The 17,792-nt window shown below is 41.9% G+C and overlaps 1 protein-coding gene across 4 annotated transcripts in view; it reads left to right on the forward strand.

Moving 5' to 3' along the window:
- LOC144597267 (formin-like) overlaps window positions 1–17,792 on the forward strand; it is a 300,339-nt gene that overhangs the window by 133,817 nt on the left and 148,730 nt on the right. For all 4 annotated transcript variants that reach the window (XM_078406376.1, XM_078406378.1, XM_078406379.1 and 1 more), the window contains one exon: window positions 6,018–6,079. In XM_078406376.1, the coding sequence (XP_078262502.1) occupies window positions 6,018–6,079 (62 nt within the window). The remainder of the gene's footprint in view (window positions 1–6,017; window positions 6,080–17,792) is intronic.

Here is a 17,792-nt window from a genome sequence, read left to right on the forward strand (position 1 = left end):
AGTTTATACCACCCAAGTTGCTTGCAGCCAAATAGATAATTATAATTTTACCCACAATTTTACATTGGTGCTCAGAATCCAAATAGAAGTGTTTAAATCTCAGTCCAATTTAGTTATCGCAAATTCAAGTTTTGAGGCTTGACAACAGAGCACGTCATCATTTTTTTCCATTGTGTCAAGTCTGTAGCTCACCTAACTTCGCTTCAAATCCAGTTGGCAGTATCTGCTCAAAGAAAGGTCTAGCTATCATCTTCTTTCATTTAAGAATAGTAGATGATCTATTTATGAAGCTTGAATCCTTATTGTCACAAGAAGTTTCCTAACTATGATGTCCACTTTCTCTGCCTTCTTAAATGGGTTTCTGTGTATCCTTCTCCCATGCCTATCAAACTGATCTGTGATTTCCCTTGGAGTCTCTGAATAACACACATACATGTACGCTGCTACATTTATTTTTTGAGAATCTTGCACGGGGAAATCTAAAATCCAAATCCTGTATGCTTAACCCTGATTTAAAAAAAAATTCTACCTCTATTGTTTCCGATTTAAAAAATTTTGAAATAAGCACGAAACTCGGCAGCAATTTTAGAATTTGTTCAGCTGCTGAAAATATTTTAACATATATTAATAAAACTCTCATCTCGTTTGTGGGTATATGGATATATTTGAAATTTGTTCTGGAAATACAGCCGAAACGATACACGATAGCGCGACAATTTTAGGCCCACCTTATCCACCATTCCCCCGCGGTCTCAATAAATCAAGTTTTGTTACTTTTTAAAAACAATTAATTTCATAAACTTTAATATATGCGCTCCCCCTGGGAGGACCAGCGGGAGGACCGGCACCCGTCCCGGCGTGCCCCGCGCCTGACCTTCCTCCCGTGGTGCAGTGCGGCGGCAGAGGGTCAAACAAGATGGCCATCGCCGCCAAGCTGCAGGAGACGTTTTGGATCCATGCCTCACTCTGCCTGCAGCACTGGCCGCACCGGGCTGAGGTGAGTGGCTCCCTCTCTCCTTCCCTGTTCCCCCTCACCCGCCCACGGTCCTGGGGGACACTCCCCGGCCGGCAACGGGTCCACGGATTGTCAGTTGGGGAGAGTTGCCTGGCCCGCAGGAGAGATTTCCACCCAACGGGGTGACATATGGGGCCGAGGTGAGTTGCTCCCTCTCCCCTTCCCTGTCCCCTCTCGCCCGCCCATTGCCCCGGGGGACACTCCCCGGCCGTTAATGGGTCCACGTATCATCAGTTGGGGAGGGTTGCAGGGCCCGCAGGAGAAGTTTCCACCCAACAGGGGTTGCCACGCACGCAGGACCGCCCGCAGCAGAGATTTGCATCCAGTGGGTGTACACCCATCTGGTATATCAATAAAATTCAACTTTTGAGATTATTAATTTGCATTGTATTATTATATCTATAGAATTTTTGCGCAGCTGCTGAGGAAATAAACTACAATCCAAGATTCCTTATAAACAATGTTCTGCAGTAGCTAGTAACATGTTTTTGCATTTTCTTCTTTCTGAGTGGCACAGCTGGTAGAACTGCTACCTTGCAGTGCCAAAAATCCGAGTTCACTCCTGACCTCAGATGTGGATGTGTGCATGTTTTCTCTGTTACTACGTGGGTTTCCTCCAAATGCTCCAATTTCCTTCCCATCCCAAAGATGTGCAGATTTGTAAGCTAATTGCCTTCTGTAAATTGTATGTAGAGAGCAGATATGAAAGTTGGACACACGTGTCTGAGATGAGTGCGCTTATTGCAGTTAAAATTATTCTTCCAAAGTCTTTTGAATACCTTGACAAAGGGGTGAAAATCAGATTTTTTTATGCTGGAAGGAAAGAACTAGAAGGAATAATATTAGAATGAATATTGTGCAAAAGAAGTATTACTTTGCTGTGCTTACCTGTGGAAAATATATTTGAAAAGGTTTCCATGAGCATCTACGTTGAATACAGCAGAATGACATATGAGCAGAATGAGTTGTCGATGGTCAGCATGGACCCGGTGGGCCGAAGAGCCTGTTTCCATCGTGTATCTTTCCATCCATCAATAACATTAACGAATGTCAAATCAGTGTTATTCAAAATGTTATCCAGCCCCCCCCCCCCCCACACACATGTAGAGGAGGATGTGCTCTAATATCTGACGAAAAATAGTCACAGTAAAAAGGTAATTGTGTCCATCCTCCCCATGCTGACCACAGAAAAGCCATTCGGGTTCATCCTATTTACTATTATTTGGTCTTTGACTCGATTACATATCCCTCACTTTCCATTGTACCAGAGAAAATAACTGCTGCCCTGAAATTTCTCTTTGTAACAAAACTTTGCAGCCAGGAAAGATCTTTTTAAATTCCCATTGCATCTTCACTATGGATGTTAAATTTTCCACGGGATGATGACCAGAAATATATACATCACTCTAGCTGTAGCCAAAATTCATTTTTCTACAGTTCTAATGGAATCACCACTTTTATATTCTAGGCCTTAGAACAGAGGCCTCCAAACTTTTCAGCATGAGGGCCACATTATACATTTGGCACATTTTTGCAGGTCATAGGAAAAAAAAAAAGAAATGTCAGTTTTATAAATTTAATGAGGTTTATATGGCAGCAAATAAATAATATTCAAATTTTTAAAAGAGCTTGAAATATTGGAATATATATATACCGTAGGTATACAATTATTTATAAAACAGAAAAAATACAGTGACCCACCAGTGGGCATGCAGAAAGTATAGAAATATCATATATAATGGCGGAGTGACTACATGTGTGTTACCGTCACAGTGACTCACGGGTGGGCACTCTGCTAAGAAATCATTAAAATTTTAAATTATTAAGTCGGCAGCTGCACACAAGCCCTCAACTTGATAGCCTACCTGACCTATAAGTTTGGAAACTGACGCCGAGATCGGCCCTGATGACTGGAGAACCGAGGAGGAGGGAGCCGCTGGCGACGACGGACACGATGAGTGGGCCAGTAGGAGAGGGGTAATGCCTCCAGCGCCTGCAAGGTCGGCTGCAGAAGGCGTTTCCCCCGGGACACAGAGGCGGTCGGTCGGGCGAGGAGAGGGACGTCGATCGACGGGCCGAGCCAGTCGAGGATGACGGAGGAGGCCCTGCAGCAGGCTGGGGCTCGACTGGATCGGGAGCTGCTCCAGTAATTCCAGCACGCGGACTCAACTTAGGACTTTTGTAAATGGCGGCAAAATATGGTGGTGACGTGCACTTGTGATCTACACTAAAATAATTCCACTGTACAGTGCACACATGACAATAAAGCACCATTCATATAGGCAACAAAAAAAAAATCCCAAGCTACCACAGAACCCGCAGCACGGAACGTGTTAAGAGCTTGCTGCAGGACAGATAAAATCCCGTGGCAGGCCGGATGTGGCGGGCCACAGTTTGGAGACCGCGGCCCTAGTAATATAAAAGCCACTTCCATGTTTTTCTCTACACCCCTATATCTGTCTGTCCATTACTTCAAGGAATTACTCCATGATCTTCTAAGTATCCTACTATTTCCAGTGTATTTGTCTTGTTTACCCTCAAACCCCAACAAGAAAACCACTTTTCACTTCTCCAGGTGGAATTTGAACCTGTTTGTTTATATCTTCTTGTAGCCTACAATCTGAAGAAGGGTCTCGACCCAAAACGTCACCCATTCCTTCTCTCCAGAGATGCTGCTTGTCCCGCTGAGTTACTCCAGCTTTTTTTGTCTATCTACAGTATTCTTATTTGCTGTCAACCACACTGGTAATCTTGGTATCATCGGCAGACCTCCTATCTCAGTGCTTAAAATTCAAAGCATCGATACATTCCATAAAAAGCAGTGGACCTGCAACTGAGTAATTTCGAATCCCATAGCCCTAAAATCTCTATTGACCTATTTGTCTTTGTTTTTTCCTTGTGAACCAACAAATATCAAATTGGTACATTTTCTTTCTGCTAAACTATTCAAAAGACCAGATAATGGTGAGAGAGAAATCCATCATATAAAAAATACATTAAAAAATAAATCACACTCGGATACATGAATGTTTTTGGTCCAAACCCTGCGTTTTATATTTAACAATGACTATTGAAGCAAGCCGTTTTAACTTCTATATTAATTTACCCCATGTTGTCACTGCTGGAGAGAAGACTGTGCCCAGCACAAATACAAGGAATGATCTTTGTGTTTGGAGCAACTGTAGTTGCACATTGGGTAGAATCTAAGGAATATATTCAAGTTAAAAATGTCTTTATGCTAATTTATATTTTGGTCCTCGAACCATCATGTTAGATCAGATCTGTTGACCTTCGGCTGAGCAAATCTAGAGGTTTAAAAAAATATTTTCTTTGTTCTGAATAACTTGTAACATGTGTTCTTTTGAATCTGTCTCAAAGATCAAGGGGTTTAGTCTGATGAACCTAGACCAGAACTGGTGCCAGAACAATTTTGCTCATGAATTTTTGGGGCATAAGGGCTCAGCTAGTCTCTCAAGCACATGTCAATCCTATCACAATTCTCTGCATCATAAATCACACAGTTATTGTGGTATGACAGAAAGTCAGTCAGACCAGAGGCATCCTCAAGAGAGTTCTCTGTGGATAGTTGACGTGTCTGTTAAAGACTGGCACAACAGACAGGTCACGAAGTTAAGCTGAGAGGGATTTTATCACTGCTCATATTCCTCTGGTGAACTGCCTTGGTGACGATCTCTACTGAACTTTACAAATAAAATTAAATTTTGCTTTTCCCTTTTTCAACAAGAAGCATACTCCTTCAGACAACTTTCCAACTAGACTAAAGTAAGCTACATTTGACTGGTCACAGAAAGTCTGAGATGAGACCGTTTCTTGTCGTTAAAATGATTCTTCCAAAATCTTTAGAGTCTTTAGAATGACTTGACAAAGGGGTGAAAATCAGATTTTTCATGCTGGAAGGAAATAATTAGAAGGAATAATCAATGGAAGGAATATTGAACAAAAGAAGTATTACTTTGCAGTGGCTACCTGTGGAAAATATCTTTTGAAAGGTTTCCGTGAGAATCTACCTTAAATACAGCAGAATGACATATGAGCTTTTATAGATGTACTAGACTAAATGTCATTTGAAAATAATTAAGTTTGGCTTCAGGTTCAGGATAGCATAAGCTCACACAATTGGTAAATTAATACAACCAAACTAAGAACATGTGGATTCCAAATACTCCATTCGTTTTATGTGTCACAGTACATGAATTTAGTTAGAAAGTGTTTTAATGTGTGTGCCTGCTAGTTTGTTAAGTGCACGATGCTGATCTGTTTTTTGTCGTCAGTGACGGTTATTATAACCAAATGGGCACAATGCTACACTAATGATCTTTCTGTATATAAATTCTTGCTTTTGTGAGCATACACCATAGTGCCACAGGAAAATGTTGCCTTAATTTACCTCAAAATAGATTTCAAAAGCCAGACTTGGCTGAGCAACAGTTTTTCTAGTTACACGAATCCAATAAAATTACCAGCTCTTCACAGCATGTGTCTGCTTCCTTTCTGTTTATCTCAAAGTTTCAATAAAGTGGAAAATTTGAGCAGACAATGTGTGTTTAGATCTCTAATAAAGATTTGTGATCCTTTAGAAAGCTATCAGTCTGTAGTGTAATTGAACCGCATTTTCTGGAAGCAGCGTATTAACTTATCTTGGAAAACATTTGTAATTTTCAGTGCCAGGGACAACTTTTTAAGGTTAGTTTGCATCACATATGTAATAAGATTAGCTCAATGCAATTTACAATGACAATGAAGAGAAATGCATTATTTGAACCACGCTTGAATTGTCATTACTGTAAATCTATTTCAGTAACAGTCTTTTAAAGTTTGGTGCACTACATGGACCTTGTCTTGTGACTTTAAAATAGTGAAAATATTAATTGTCTAGTTTACATGAGATGCACACTGGATTCCAGTAAGTATGCTGCATTCGTGTAATGTGACTGTCTGTTGAACACTGCCAATAAATGTGCTATTTAATTTGTAATTTCAGCTATTTTAAATCTGGACAACTCTGTAGTGGATTTGGAGACGCTTCAGGCCTTATATGACAATGTAAGTATGAATGTCATAAAACTAATAAATGCATTGTATCTTTCAAAATGTAATGCAGAAAATAATTTAAACTAATTTAAATAATTAAACTTGACATGTTAGTATGGTATTAGTTTTGGCTTAGTTTTAGACATTGTATAATTTTCAATTTCCATCAATGATGGTAACAGAACAGAGATTCAAGTTACTGTTATATACATGTTATTGGTAAACTTCAGAATATCAGGGTTTTTAAAAAATTTGCACATTTTACTTTGGCACCAAATTTTCATCAATATGTTATTGATTCTTAATCTTGATTGATTCTTAAGTCATCTGAAAGGGCATAGCAAACTATTCAGTTCAGGGCTAATTAGAGTTGGGCAATAAATGTTGACCTTCCCGATAATACACAAATCTTGAAACATGAATTAAACAATAATCAGGATGATGCATGACTTGGAAGCTAACCTGCAAGTTATGGTGTTCTTTAGCACCTACTTCCCTTATCCGAATTGGTTGTGGAGGTATTCTTCGTGCTCTAATGGCCAACAAGAATAATTGCAATGCATAGAACAGGCAAGAAATGTTTAAAGTGATGGCTGAGGTAACAATCAACTTCATTCTGGATGGGGCCAACCTTCTTGAGAGTTGTTGGAGCTGCACTCATCCAAACAAATAGAGAATATTCAATCAATCTCCTGACTTGGGCCATGCAGATGATAAATATGCTTTGGTAAGTGTGAAATAGAAGCACTCACTACAACCCCTGACTTGCTCATGCAGCAACCGTATTATGCATTATACAGCTGTCTAGTTGAGTTTCTGTTCAAAGATTATTCTCTGGATATTGTTCGTGGTCTTGGCAATGACAATGCCATTGAATGTAAAGTGTAGATGGTAGATCTCCCCTGTAAGATATGGCATCTGACCATCTGATCACTCCAACCATTAAGCTGCTTTCACTTTGATGCCTGATGGTTTCAGTTTTATGAGGCACCTTGATGAGACACATTGTCAAATGCTGCCTTGATGTCAGGGTTAGGCACTTTAGCATTGTTTTTGGAATTCAGCTTTTTGATGCATACGATAGAACTGCATGTTTGGATCAAGACTGTGATGAAGTTTAGAGTCAATTGGTCTTAGCAAAATTTAAATTGGACAATGGTAAGCAGTTTATTGTTGAGGCAGTGTCATATAGTCACATTCTTGACAAAACATTCCATCACTTTGATCATGATTTACTGACTGACTGGCAATCAGCTAGTTTGGAATTTCCCTCCATTTTGTAAACAGGTCAAAATTGACCAATTTTCCATGTTGTCAGATAGCTGCGATTCTTGTAAATATACTGGAACACCCTGGCTAAAGGTCTAGTTTGTCATCAGAATTCAGCTAGCTCAGCATTCGTGGTGATAACAAGCCAATCTTGGCATTAAAGTCCTCCACACATGCACATTCTGGCCCTTCCTGCTTTCAGTGCTTCTTCCAAGTGCTGTTCAACATGGAGCAGTACTAATTCAACAGCTGAGAGAGGGTGATATGTAGTAATTGGGAGATTTTCTTGCCCAAGTTTGACCTGATGTCATGAGAGTTCATCCTTTCTATACCCCCTTGCATGTGTCATAACGGCATGAGCATAAGTAGTAGGATAGGCATAGGCCTTCTAACCTTTAAGCCTGCTTTGCTATTCATCAATCATGACTGATTAGACATGACTTTTCCAGCACCAGCACCAGAGCCTCAATTCCATTAATATCCACAAATCTATTGATATCTGTTCTGCATGATCAAACACTATGGAACAGGATGTACCTAGAAAATATGATTTAAAAAGGTTGGCATACATTTTGATGAATAACAGTTGGTCGGACTGTTGCTTTACTAGTCTGTGTGACAACCCCTTCAATTTATGCATTTGTTAAGAGGCCTTTTCAGGATCATGTAGACTTTCCTTTGTCCAAAATCGTTTCCAGCTATCCTGTCCAGCTTTATTTTTTCTCTGTTTGAGCATAGCAGGTGAGGAACAAGTGAGTGTTTTGCTAGTCCATTTAAGAGTCTACCACATGATGTGATCATAAGACATAGGAACAGAATTAGATCATTCGACCCATTGGGTCTGCTCTGCCATTCAATCATGGCTGATCTATTTTTCCCTCCCAACCCCATTCTCCTGCCTTCTCCCTGTAACCTTAGACACCCTTGCTAATCAAGAACCTATCAATCTCTGCTTTAGAAATACCCAATGACATGGCCTCCACTGTCAGCTGCGGCAATGAATTCCACAAATTCACAGCTCTCTGACTAAAGAAATTCCTCTTCATCTCTATTCTAAAGGTATGTCCTTTTATTCTGAGGCTCTGCCCTCTGGGCCTAGACTCTCCCACTGCTGGAAACATTCTTGCCACATCCAGTCTATCTAGGCCTATCATTATTTGGCAGGTTTCAATGAGATCCCCCACATACTTTTAAACTCCCGCGAGTACAGACCTAGAGGCACCAAATGCTCCAATTCCTTAACCCAATCATCCTAGGATCATCCCCGGGATGTGGGTCTGGAATCATACGAGGGCTAGCAATTGCTTCATAGCCATTGCTGCATTTGGGAACGATTTCATCAGCATGCACAGATCCACTAACTTTCCTTGGCGTCTTCTCTAAGTCGGAATATCTATTGATCCACAGTTTTTACACACGTCTCCACAAACGTCTCCTGTAATAATTAAGATTTGCTATCTTTTGCAGGAAGTGTCAAAACTAAAATTAGATGTCTGATAAAGCAGAGCAATTAATCCCACCCCACATTTTACACACCAAGCTGCAAGGATTTGTGATAGGACACAACTGTAAAGGGGAGATTTATTTTGAATCCTTTAACCACAATGCAAAGTGAAGGATGATGTGCGTGTTATTCACATGAGGGAAGGAAAATATGTTCGTATCTGTGATGCAAACAAAAAAGGTGGCTGGAGGCCAGTCTGCTGCTATTTCTGACATGTCAGGTCATTAAAGGTTTTTGGCAATGTCTGCAATAATAGGGATGAAAACAATCAGCACAGAGCGATTCCCCTGCAAAGCAAAGGCTGCATGAACTACTTTTCAAAGCTATCCCCTCCTTTCATCCAAATCTTGGATTAAAATATTTGGATTTCTGTCCCCTTTGACTGCTTCTGCCCTTCCTTCCACTGTAAGATATTCTTTAGAAGCGACACAAAATCTGTGATGAATCAGGGGAGGGGGGGAGAGGAGGGGAGGGGTTGAGTGGGGGTGGGGGGGAGGGGAGGGGGGAGTGGGGGGAGGGGAGGGTGGGGGGGAGGGGAGGGGGGAAGTGGAGGAGAGTGGGGGAGGGGAGGCTACTAGACCAATGCAGGAGAGGCTTTGGGTCCACGGCTCGCTCGGGCTGCAGCGCTGGCGGCACGGGGACAAGGTGAGTGGCACCCTCTCCCCTTCCCTGTCCTCCCCTCGCCCACCTAAGGCCCTGGGGGACACTCCCCACCCGGCAACGGGCTTCGTCAGTTGGAGAGGGTTGCCGGGCCGGCAGGATCGTCAGTTGGGGAGGGTTGCCCCAGGAGAGGCCCGCAGGAGAGATTGGGACCTAACGGGTCCACCTCAGTCTAGTCTATTATAATATCTTGTAATTAACTCACTCTTGGCAAATATCTACAATTGACACTGACACACACCAGGCTGCTGCCGAAATGTTACCATCTCCATCCATTTGTTATAAGCTCCACTCTAGAGGTTCAACACTCTGATCTCAGTACTCAGTGTCACAGTTGAGTTAGCATTCAATTGGGACAAACTCCAGGGCAGTGATTGTCATAAAATGATGATAAACAAGATGTTGAATTAAGTATCACTTTGAAAGTTATTTGAAAGCAATAGCTTATCAATTGCATACAGTACCATTTAATGATAGTATTTAGATGTGAATAGACATTTTTGAGATTTAGAACGTAGAACAGTACAACACAGGAACAGGCGCTTCGTCCCACAATGTATGTACCAAACATGATGCCAAGACCATCATGGAAGTACTATATCAACATTTAAAAGACTTTTGGACAGGAACATCGTTAGAAAGGGTTTGGAGGGATGAGGGTCTGGAGGGATTGCCCCACAAGACATGAGACTGCACAACCAAGCTACTGTCATTTCCAAGAGGGATAAGGGCTAAATGCAGGAAGGTGGGACTAATGTAAATGGTGCATCTTGGTTGACATGGGCACGTTGGACCAAAGGTCCTGTTTCCATGACTCTGACCAACTCTTACCTAATTACACCCAATCCATATCCCGCCATTCTCTGTATATCCATGTGCCTGTAGAGCCAAATGTCTCTTAAATGCCACTATCATATCTGACTACACCATCATCCCTGGCAGCACACTCCAAGCACTCATCACCCTCTGTATGAAACAAAACTTGTCCCGCACATCTGTCTATCTATATATTACTAAAACTGAATAGCAGACTGGATCCAGCACGATTTGTTCCATTGATGCAGCTCTATAGGACTTTGGTTAGGCCGCATCTGAAGTATTGTGTGCAGTTCTGGTTACAGAAAAAATATGGAGGCTTTGGAGAGGGTGCAGAGGAGGTTTACCAGAACGCTGCTGGACTTACAAGGTTTCAGCTATATGGAGAGATTGGATAGACGTGGATTGTTTTCTCTGGGACATTGAAGATTGAGTGAAGACTTGATTGAAGGATATAAAATCATGAGAGGCATAGATAGGGTAGACAGTCAACCTTTTTCCTAGGGATGCAATGTCCAATGTTAGCTGGCATGGTTATAAGGTGAGAGGGGAAGGTTTGATAGAGATGTGCAGACTGTGGTGTGGGCCTGGAATGCATTGCTGGGGTGGTGGTGGAGGCAGATACGATAATGGTGTTTAAGAGGCTTTTAGATGGGCGTGTGGAAGTGCAGGGAAGAGGGATATGGAGTATGTAAAGGCAGATGCGATCAGTTTAAATTAGCATCATATTCAGCACAAACATTGTGGGCCGAAGGGCCCATTCCTATGCTCTACCGTTCTATGTTCCGTCAAGGTGGAAAGAGTCAAACGTTTTGTACTGATGACAATAAAACTATTCACTCACTTTGTAAATCTTTGTACTTTTCTTTAGCTCAGATTATATTCAAAACTGAGATCAGTAAGTTTGGACCATAAGGGATTCAAGAAGTACAAGAAACGATTGCTTGTGAAAAGAGGACTGTTTGGCTTGTCTGTAGTATCAGAGGGATTGTGTAATTGATTTGTAAGATGTGCAACTTACTTGAGAGCACAAAATAGATGATAAAATTAGAACAATTTTTTAGAATAATTGTAGATGGATTGATCATGGAAGCCTCTAGGACATTGGCTAGAATTGTGCTGGAGGTGGCGACGACTTTGGAAAGTCCAGGGTTCAGCTAGTCGTCTCCAACATATAAAAGCTCAATTTGTGTACAGTCCATACATATGAGCAAGCATTTGGATGGATTTCTGGCTGCTGCAGGACTACTGGTATATTCTGCTCTGCATTTCCCACTTGCAAACTTAGTTTAATTTAGTTGAGAGGTATGGAATCAGGTCCTTGTTCCCACCGAGTCCGTGCCAACCATTGATCACCCATACACTAGTTCTATGATATTCCAGTTTTGCATCCTACACACCAGGGACAATTTGCAGAAGCCAATTAACCTTCAAATCTGCACATCTTTGGAATGTGGGAGGAAACCAGAGCACCTGGAGAAAACCCATGCGGTCACGTAGAATGTGCAAACTCCAAACAGACAGCATCTGTAGCCAGCTTTGAACCCAGGTGTCTGGCGCTGTAAGGCAGCAACTCTATCACTACACCACTGTGCTGTCCCACTGTTCAGGTTACAATCCATTCATAGGAACTGAACCCTACTGTTACCTGGGGAGGACATGTATTCCTTTCTGTTCTTCCCACTTCAGAGATTACTTCAAACCTTTCAGGACTGCTATCCTAGATGTTCTACCTTTTTACAAATGTTACCAAATTTCTATGAAAATTAAACTCTCACAATCTAACCTGACCATCATTGTTAATATATGAACATTTACAAAAAGTCAGTCCTGCACTTTGCCTTTTCATTTGATACTTCTGCAATTAAATAAAGTGGCAGTCATGTTGGAGATTAAGTTGTGCTATAATAAGTTGTGCCAACGTGCTTATAACTCACCATTTACAATTGTAAATGGAGGAGGGGTGAGGAACAGGAAACCAATTAGAAGTTGCAGTCAGAACCTTTTTCGCAGGGTAGAAATGTCCAACACTAGAGAGCATGGCCATAAGGTGAGAGCGGGAAAGTTTAATGGACTGTGTGGGACAATTTCTTCACACAGAGAGTAGTGGATACCTGGGCTATTGCTAGGGGTGATGGTGGAGGTAGAAACGATGGTGGCGTTTAAGAGGCTTTTAGATAGGCGCATGGGAGTGCAGGGAATAGAGGAATATGTATCATCAGACAAGATCAGTTTAAACTGGCACAAACATCATGGGCTGAATGTCCCCTTCCTGTGCTGCACTGTTATATGTTCAATGTTCTACAATCTGTTTGTAGGAAATGGTTCTTTGTTTATATGGTACAGTGATGCTACCTATGATTGCATCAAAACATGGGTCACTTGATTTCCTGAGGAACATCAACAGCTGAAAACAGCCTCTTCATGCTGAATCCATTACGTAAATGCTTCTACAATGCTGGCTGTAGGATGTGAAAGGCAAGACTGCTACTGGGGCCGCAAGCTACCCTGATAACCCATCCATAATCAAAACATGGCTTGATTACAATAGTAGGTAGCTTCACTGTATCATTTAAACAAATAAATATTTCCCACAAAAGAAAGTGCTGGAGTAACTCAGCCAGGCAGCATCACTGGAGAATATGGATAGGTGATGTTTCAATCCATGTTCTCCAGCGATGCTGCCTGAACAATTGAGTTACTCCAGCATTTTGTGTATTTTTTTTATTGTAAACCAGCATCTGCAGTTCCTTGCTTCTACCATTTTCCATAAACAGATTGATTTTCCTTTCCTCACACTTCCTCAATTAAAATTGTAAGTGGTGAGTTTGGGAGCAGTTTGGATTAAGTTCCAGAACAACTTCAGCTCTGACATGATTATCACTCAGCTATTTTTGTCCACTATCAGAACCCACCACCCCTTTCTTTGTGATTGGACTAATTGCCCCTTAACCTATTTACTATTGTTAATATGTGAATATTTGCAAAATGTCAGTCCTGCTCTTTGACTTTTTATTTGATTCTTCTGCAACTTAAACCTCTTTGGCAGCACTATGTTCAACATAGTTTCAAATCTGTGCAGAATGCTGGCTGATTAGTTATCCATTCTCCAGTGATACACATTCCTTACACATGGACCAATGTGCATAAAATGATGTGAGCACAACTAAGCTGGCAAATGAGAATATCACAATGCTGCCCCGCTGGCAATTTAGCAGGACAAGAATTTATTATTATATATGAGAGAATCAGATATCATTGCGGAAAAGAAAATGTGAAATGAAGTCTTTGAATAATTCAATGAAAATATCTGCTCATTTACTGAGCTTCGCTGCTATCTTCGTTAATTCAATCTGAAGTGAATTTAACCTAAGGTTTTGTCGTTCTTAAACAATTCTTATTACTTACCACTGACAACATCATCTATATACTAAAACTCTTGTTTGTTTGTCTGTTTGTTCCAGAACAGCCAAAACAGTACACGATAGCGTGACAATTTTAGGCCCACTTTACTCACTGTTGTCCCTTTGGTGCTAATGGGTTTCATTGAAATCGGTGTTATATTTTTAAAGCTATTCACATTTTAAAGTTTAATACTATCTCTTAGGGAAGGAGAGGGGATGGAGGGAGGGGGAGGAGGGATAAGGGGGGTTGAGGGGGATGGAGTGGGGGAGGGGAAGGGGGCAGGAGAGGGTGGAGGAGGGGGAGGGGAGAGGGGAGGGGAGGGGAGGGGAGGAAGGCGGGGAGGGGGAAGGGGAGGAGAGGAGACAATAGACAATAGATAATAGGTGCAGGAGTAGGCCATTCGGCCCTTCGAGCCAGCACCACCATTCAATGTGATCATGGCTGATCATTCTCAATCAGTACCCCATTCCTGCCTTCTCCCCATACCCCCTGACTCCGCTATCCTTAAGAGCTCTATCTAGCTCTCCCTTGAATGCATTCAGAGAATTGGCCTCCACTGCCTTCTGAGGCAGAGAATTCCACAGATTTACAACTCTCTCAGTGAAAAAGTTTTTACTCATCTCCGTTCTAAATGGCCTACCCCTTATTCTTAAACTGTGGCCCCTGGTTCTGGACTCCCCCAACATTGGGAACATGTTTCCTGCCTCTAACGTGTCCAACCCCTTAATAATCTTATATGTTTCGATAAGATCCCCTCTCATCCTTAATTCCAGTGTATACAAGCCTAGCCGCTCCAGTCTTTCAACATATGACAGTCCCGCCATTCCGGAAATTAACCTAGTAAACCTACGCTGCACACCCTCAATAGCAAGAATATCCTTCCTCAAATTTGGAGACCAAAACTGCACACAGTACTCCAGGTGCGGTCTCACTAGGGCCCTATACGAGGGGAGAGGGGGAGGATGGGGGGAATGGGGGAGGGGAGGAGAGGGAGGGGAGGGGAGGAGAGGGAGGGAGGGGAGAGGGGGAGAGGGTGCTGCATCAATGCAGGAGAGGTTTGGGCCCACTTGGTCTAGTATAGAAATAAACAGGAATAAATGACTGAATTCAGGGTGTTTATACATTTCATACATGACCTAAAGCAAAAATGAACAATGGAAAGCAATTTTTACTTTGTGACCTGCATAGCATTGCTTCGAGGCTGCGTGTGGTGCATTTGATGATTGTGATAAGATTCTATCAGCTAGGGACCAATGTTGTTATGGTTACCAACAGAAGGAAATCTTTGTCCTCCTTACTGGAAAAGAACAACTAATGCTAGTTAAACCAGTGCAGTCTGATGTATTCCATGATACTGCAAATACCTAGTGCTGCAAAATGTGAACTTGTTCACATCTTAGCAAACCTTATTAAAATAATGTCCGAGAGATCCACGGGACTCTTTTGTTTATTTGGCCATGTTTAGACTAAAAGAATGTGGATATAAAAATGTTACAAGCAAAATAAGATCAACAAATGTATTCCTTCTATTTTACACTAAGTATTTTTACAATTTGAAGATGACACTTTTAAGAATCATTGCTAAAAGAGAGCTTGCAAAACTTCCCAGATTGTGCCTTAATTGTAGGTGTACAGAGGAAGAAACTACTAGGGCAAATCTGGTTGAATGTTAAACTTTACTCTGAAGTTAATTAATGAGTTGTAATTATCATTCAGAAAATAAAAATTTTAAAACCCAGAAATCATGTTGGTGCACAATAAATGCATGCACGTCACAGTAATCACTGCTCAGCCCTGCCTGCTTACATCGGCGGCAAGTTGTCTGGCAGAATAACGGAACAGCAGCTTCAATTAATAGTATTTGCAATATCATAACTTTCAACAAGCATCAAAATTCTTCCACGCCATACCTACTATCTCAACAGTTTGAGAAACCCACCTGGGTTCGAGATGTAAGGGCATACAGATGTGAGAGGCATAGCTCTGGCAATTCTCTGGCAATTCTCTGGCAATTCTCCAACATTAACTCCAAAGACGTACAGGTATGTAGGTTAATTGGCTGGGTAAATGTAAAAATTGTCCCTAGTGGGTGTAGGATAGTGTTAATGTACGGGGATCGCTGGGCGGCACGGACTTGGAGGGCCGAAAAGGCCTGTTTCCGGCTGTATATATATGATATATGATATGATATTAGGTTCACGGTTGTCGGGCAAATGTGGTCAACATACACTGCAGGCAATTCTACCTTCTACATTCTTCCCAGCTAATAAATACCTGTACATATTTAATCCTATTTGGATGAATCATTGAGCATCTCAATGGCTTTGAATGTGTGGAGTTTGCATATTTTCTCTGTGACCACATGGGTTTCTGTTTCATCCCACATCCCAAATTGTGGAGGCTAGTAGATTAACTGATCATTGTACATTGGGCTGGGCATGTAGATGCACAGAATAATCTGGGGGTCATGGTTGAGAATGTGGGTTGAGTAGAAACGTTACATTAGGGTTTGACTGAAAATCATTTTTCCCTGTTGCTTTGGACTCAGTGAGCTGAACGGCCTTATTCCATGCTATTTCTCTCGATGACTCTATTCTCAAAATATACTCTATGGAAGACTTGAATATGAAGCAAAACAAAGAATTCATATTACTACCTCTAATTGAATTGTCCAGATCCAGAAACATTCTGTTTTCGAATAAGGCTTGCAGATTGCAGTGAGAAAATAGAAATGAAGGAAAATGTAACTTAATTTTGTTCTTACCAATCTACCTGTCACAAATTCATTTACTCAAAGCAGCATTGGGCAATGTGATTATTACACAGTCTGTGGAGATCAATTTCCAATTTCTTACTATGGACACTATGCACAGTACAAGATTATTACTGTAATAGATGGGATACAATGGACAATAGGTGCAGGAATAGGCCATTCGGCCCTTCGAGCCAGCACCACCATTCAATGTGATCATGGCTGATCATTCTCAATCAGTACCCTGTTCCTGCCTTCTCCCCATACCCCCTGACTCGGCTATCCTTAACTCTATCTAGCTCTCTCTTGAAAGGATTCAGAGAACTGATCTCCACTGCCTTCTGAGGCAGAGAATTCCACAGATTTACAACTCTCTGACTGAAAAAGTTTTTCCTCATCTCTGTTCTAAATGGCCTACCCCTTATTCTTAAACTGTGGCCCCTGGTTCTGGATTCCCCCAACATTGGGAACATGTTTCCTGCCTCTAACGTGTCCAACACCTTAATAATCCTATATGTTTCAATAAGATCCCCTCTCATCCTTCTAAATTCCAGTGTATAGAAGGGATAGATGAGGACTGTTTAGGGGTGGTACAGTGGCGTAGCTGGTAGATGCTGTCTGTGTGGAGATTGTACATTCTCCCTTGTGGGCTTCCTCTGATTGCTTCTGTTTCCTCTCACATCCCAAAGATGTATGGGTTTGCAGGAGAATTGGCCTCTGTAAATTTCTTCCAGTGTGTAGGAGTGGATGCAAAAGTGTGATAACAGAGCTAGTGTGAACGGGTGACTAATGGTCAGCATGGAATCGTTGGGCCAATGGGCGTATTCCCATGTTATATCTCTAAACTAAACCAAGACAAGTGAATCATCATTAGCAACAGGATTATATATATATATATACTAGACCAAGTTGACCCATTGGGCCCAAACCTCTCCTGCATTGGTACAGCACCCTCTCCTCCCCCCTCCATCTCCCCTCCCCCTCTTCCCCTCCCCCCCTCCCTCCTCCCCCTCCCTCCTCCCCTACCTCCCCTCTCCCTCCTCCCTTCCCCTTCCCCTCTCCCTCCATCCCCTCCCCCCCTCCCCCTTCCCCTCCCCCCACTCCATCCCCCTCAACACCGATTTCAATAAAACCTCTTCCATTAGCACCAAAGGGATGACGGTGAGTAAGGTGGGCCTAAAATTGTCACGCTATCGTGTACCGTTTTGGCTATAGTTCAGGAAAAAAAAAAAGTTTTAGTACATAGATATCACAATGTGCGGCATCATGGTCAAGCACACCCATCTCTGCTCCTCTACTACTGAGGCAGATAATTAAAT

This window comes from Rhinoraja longicauda, chromosome 10 (assembly GCF_053455715.1).
Source record: "Rhinoraja longicauda isolate Sanriku21f chromosome 10, sRhiLon1.1, whole genome shotgun sequence".
NCBI lineage: Eukaryota > Metazoa > Chordata > Chondrichthyes > Rajiformes > Arhynchobatidae > Rhinoraja > Rhinoraja longicauda.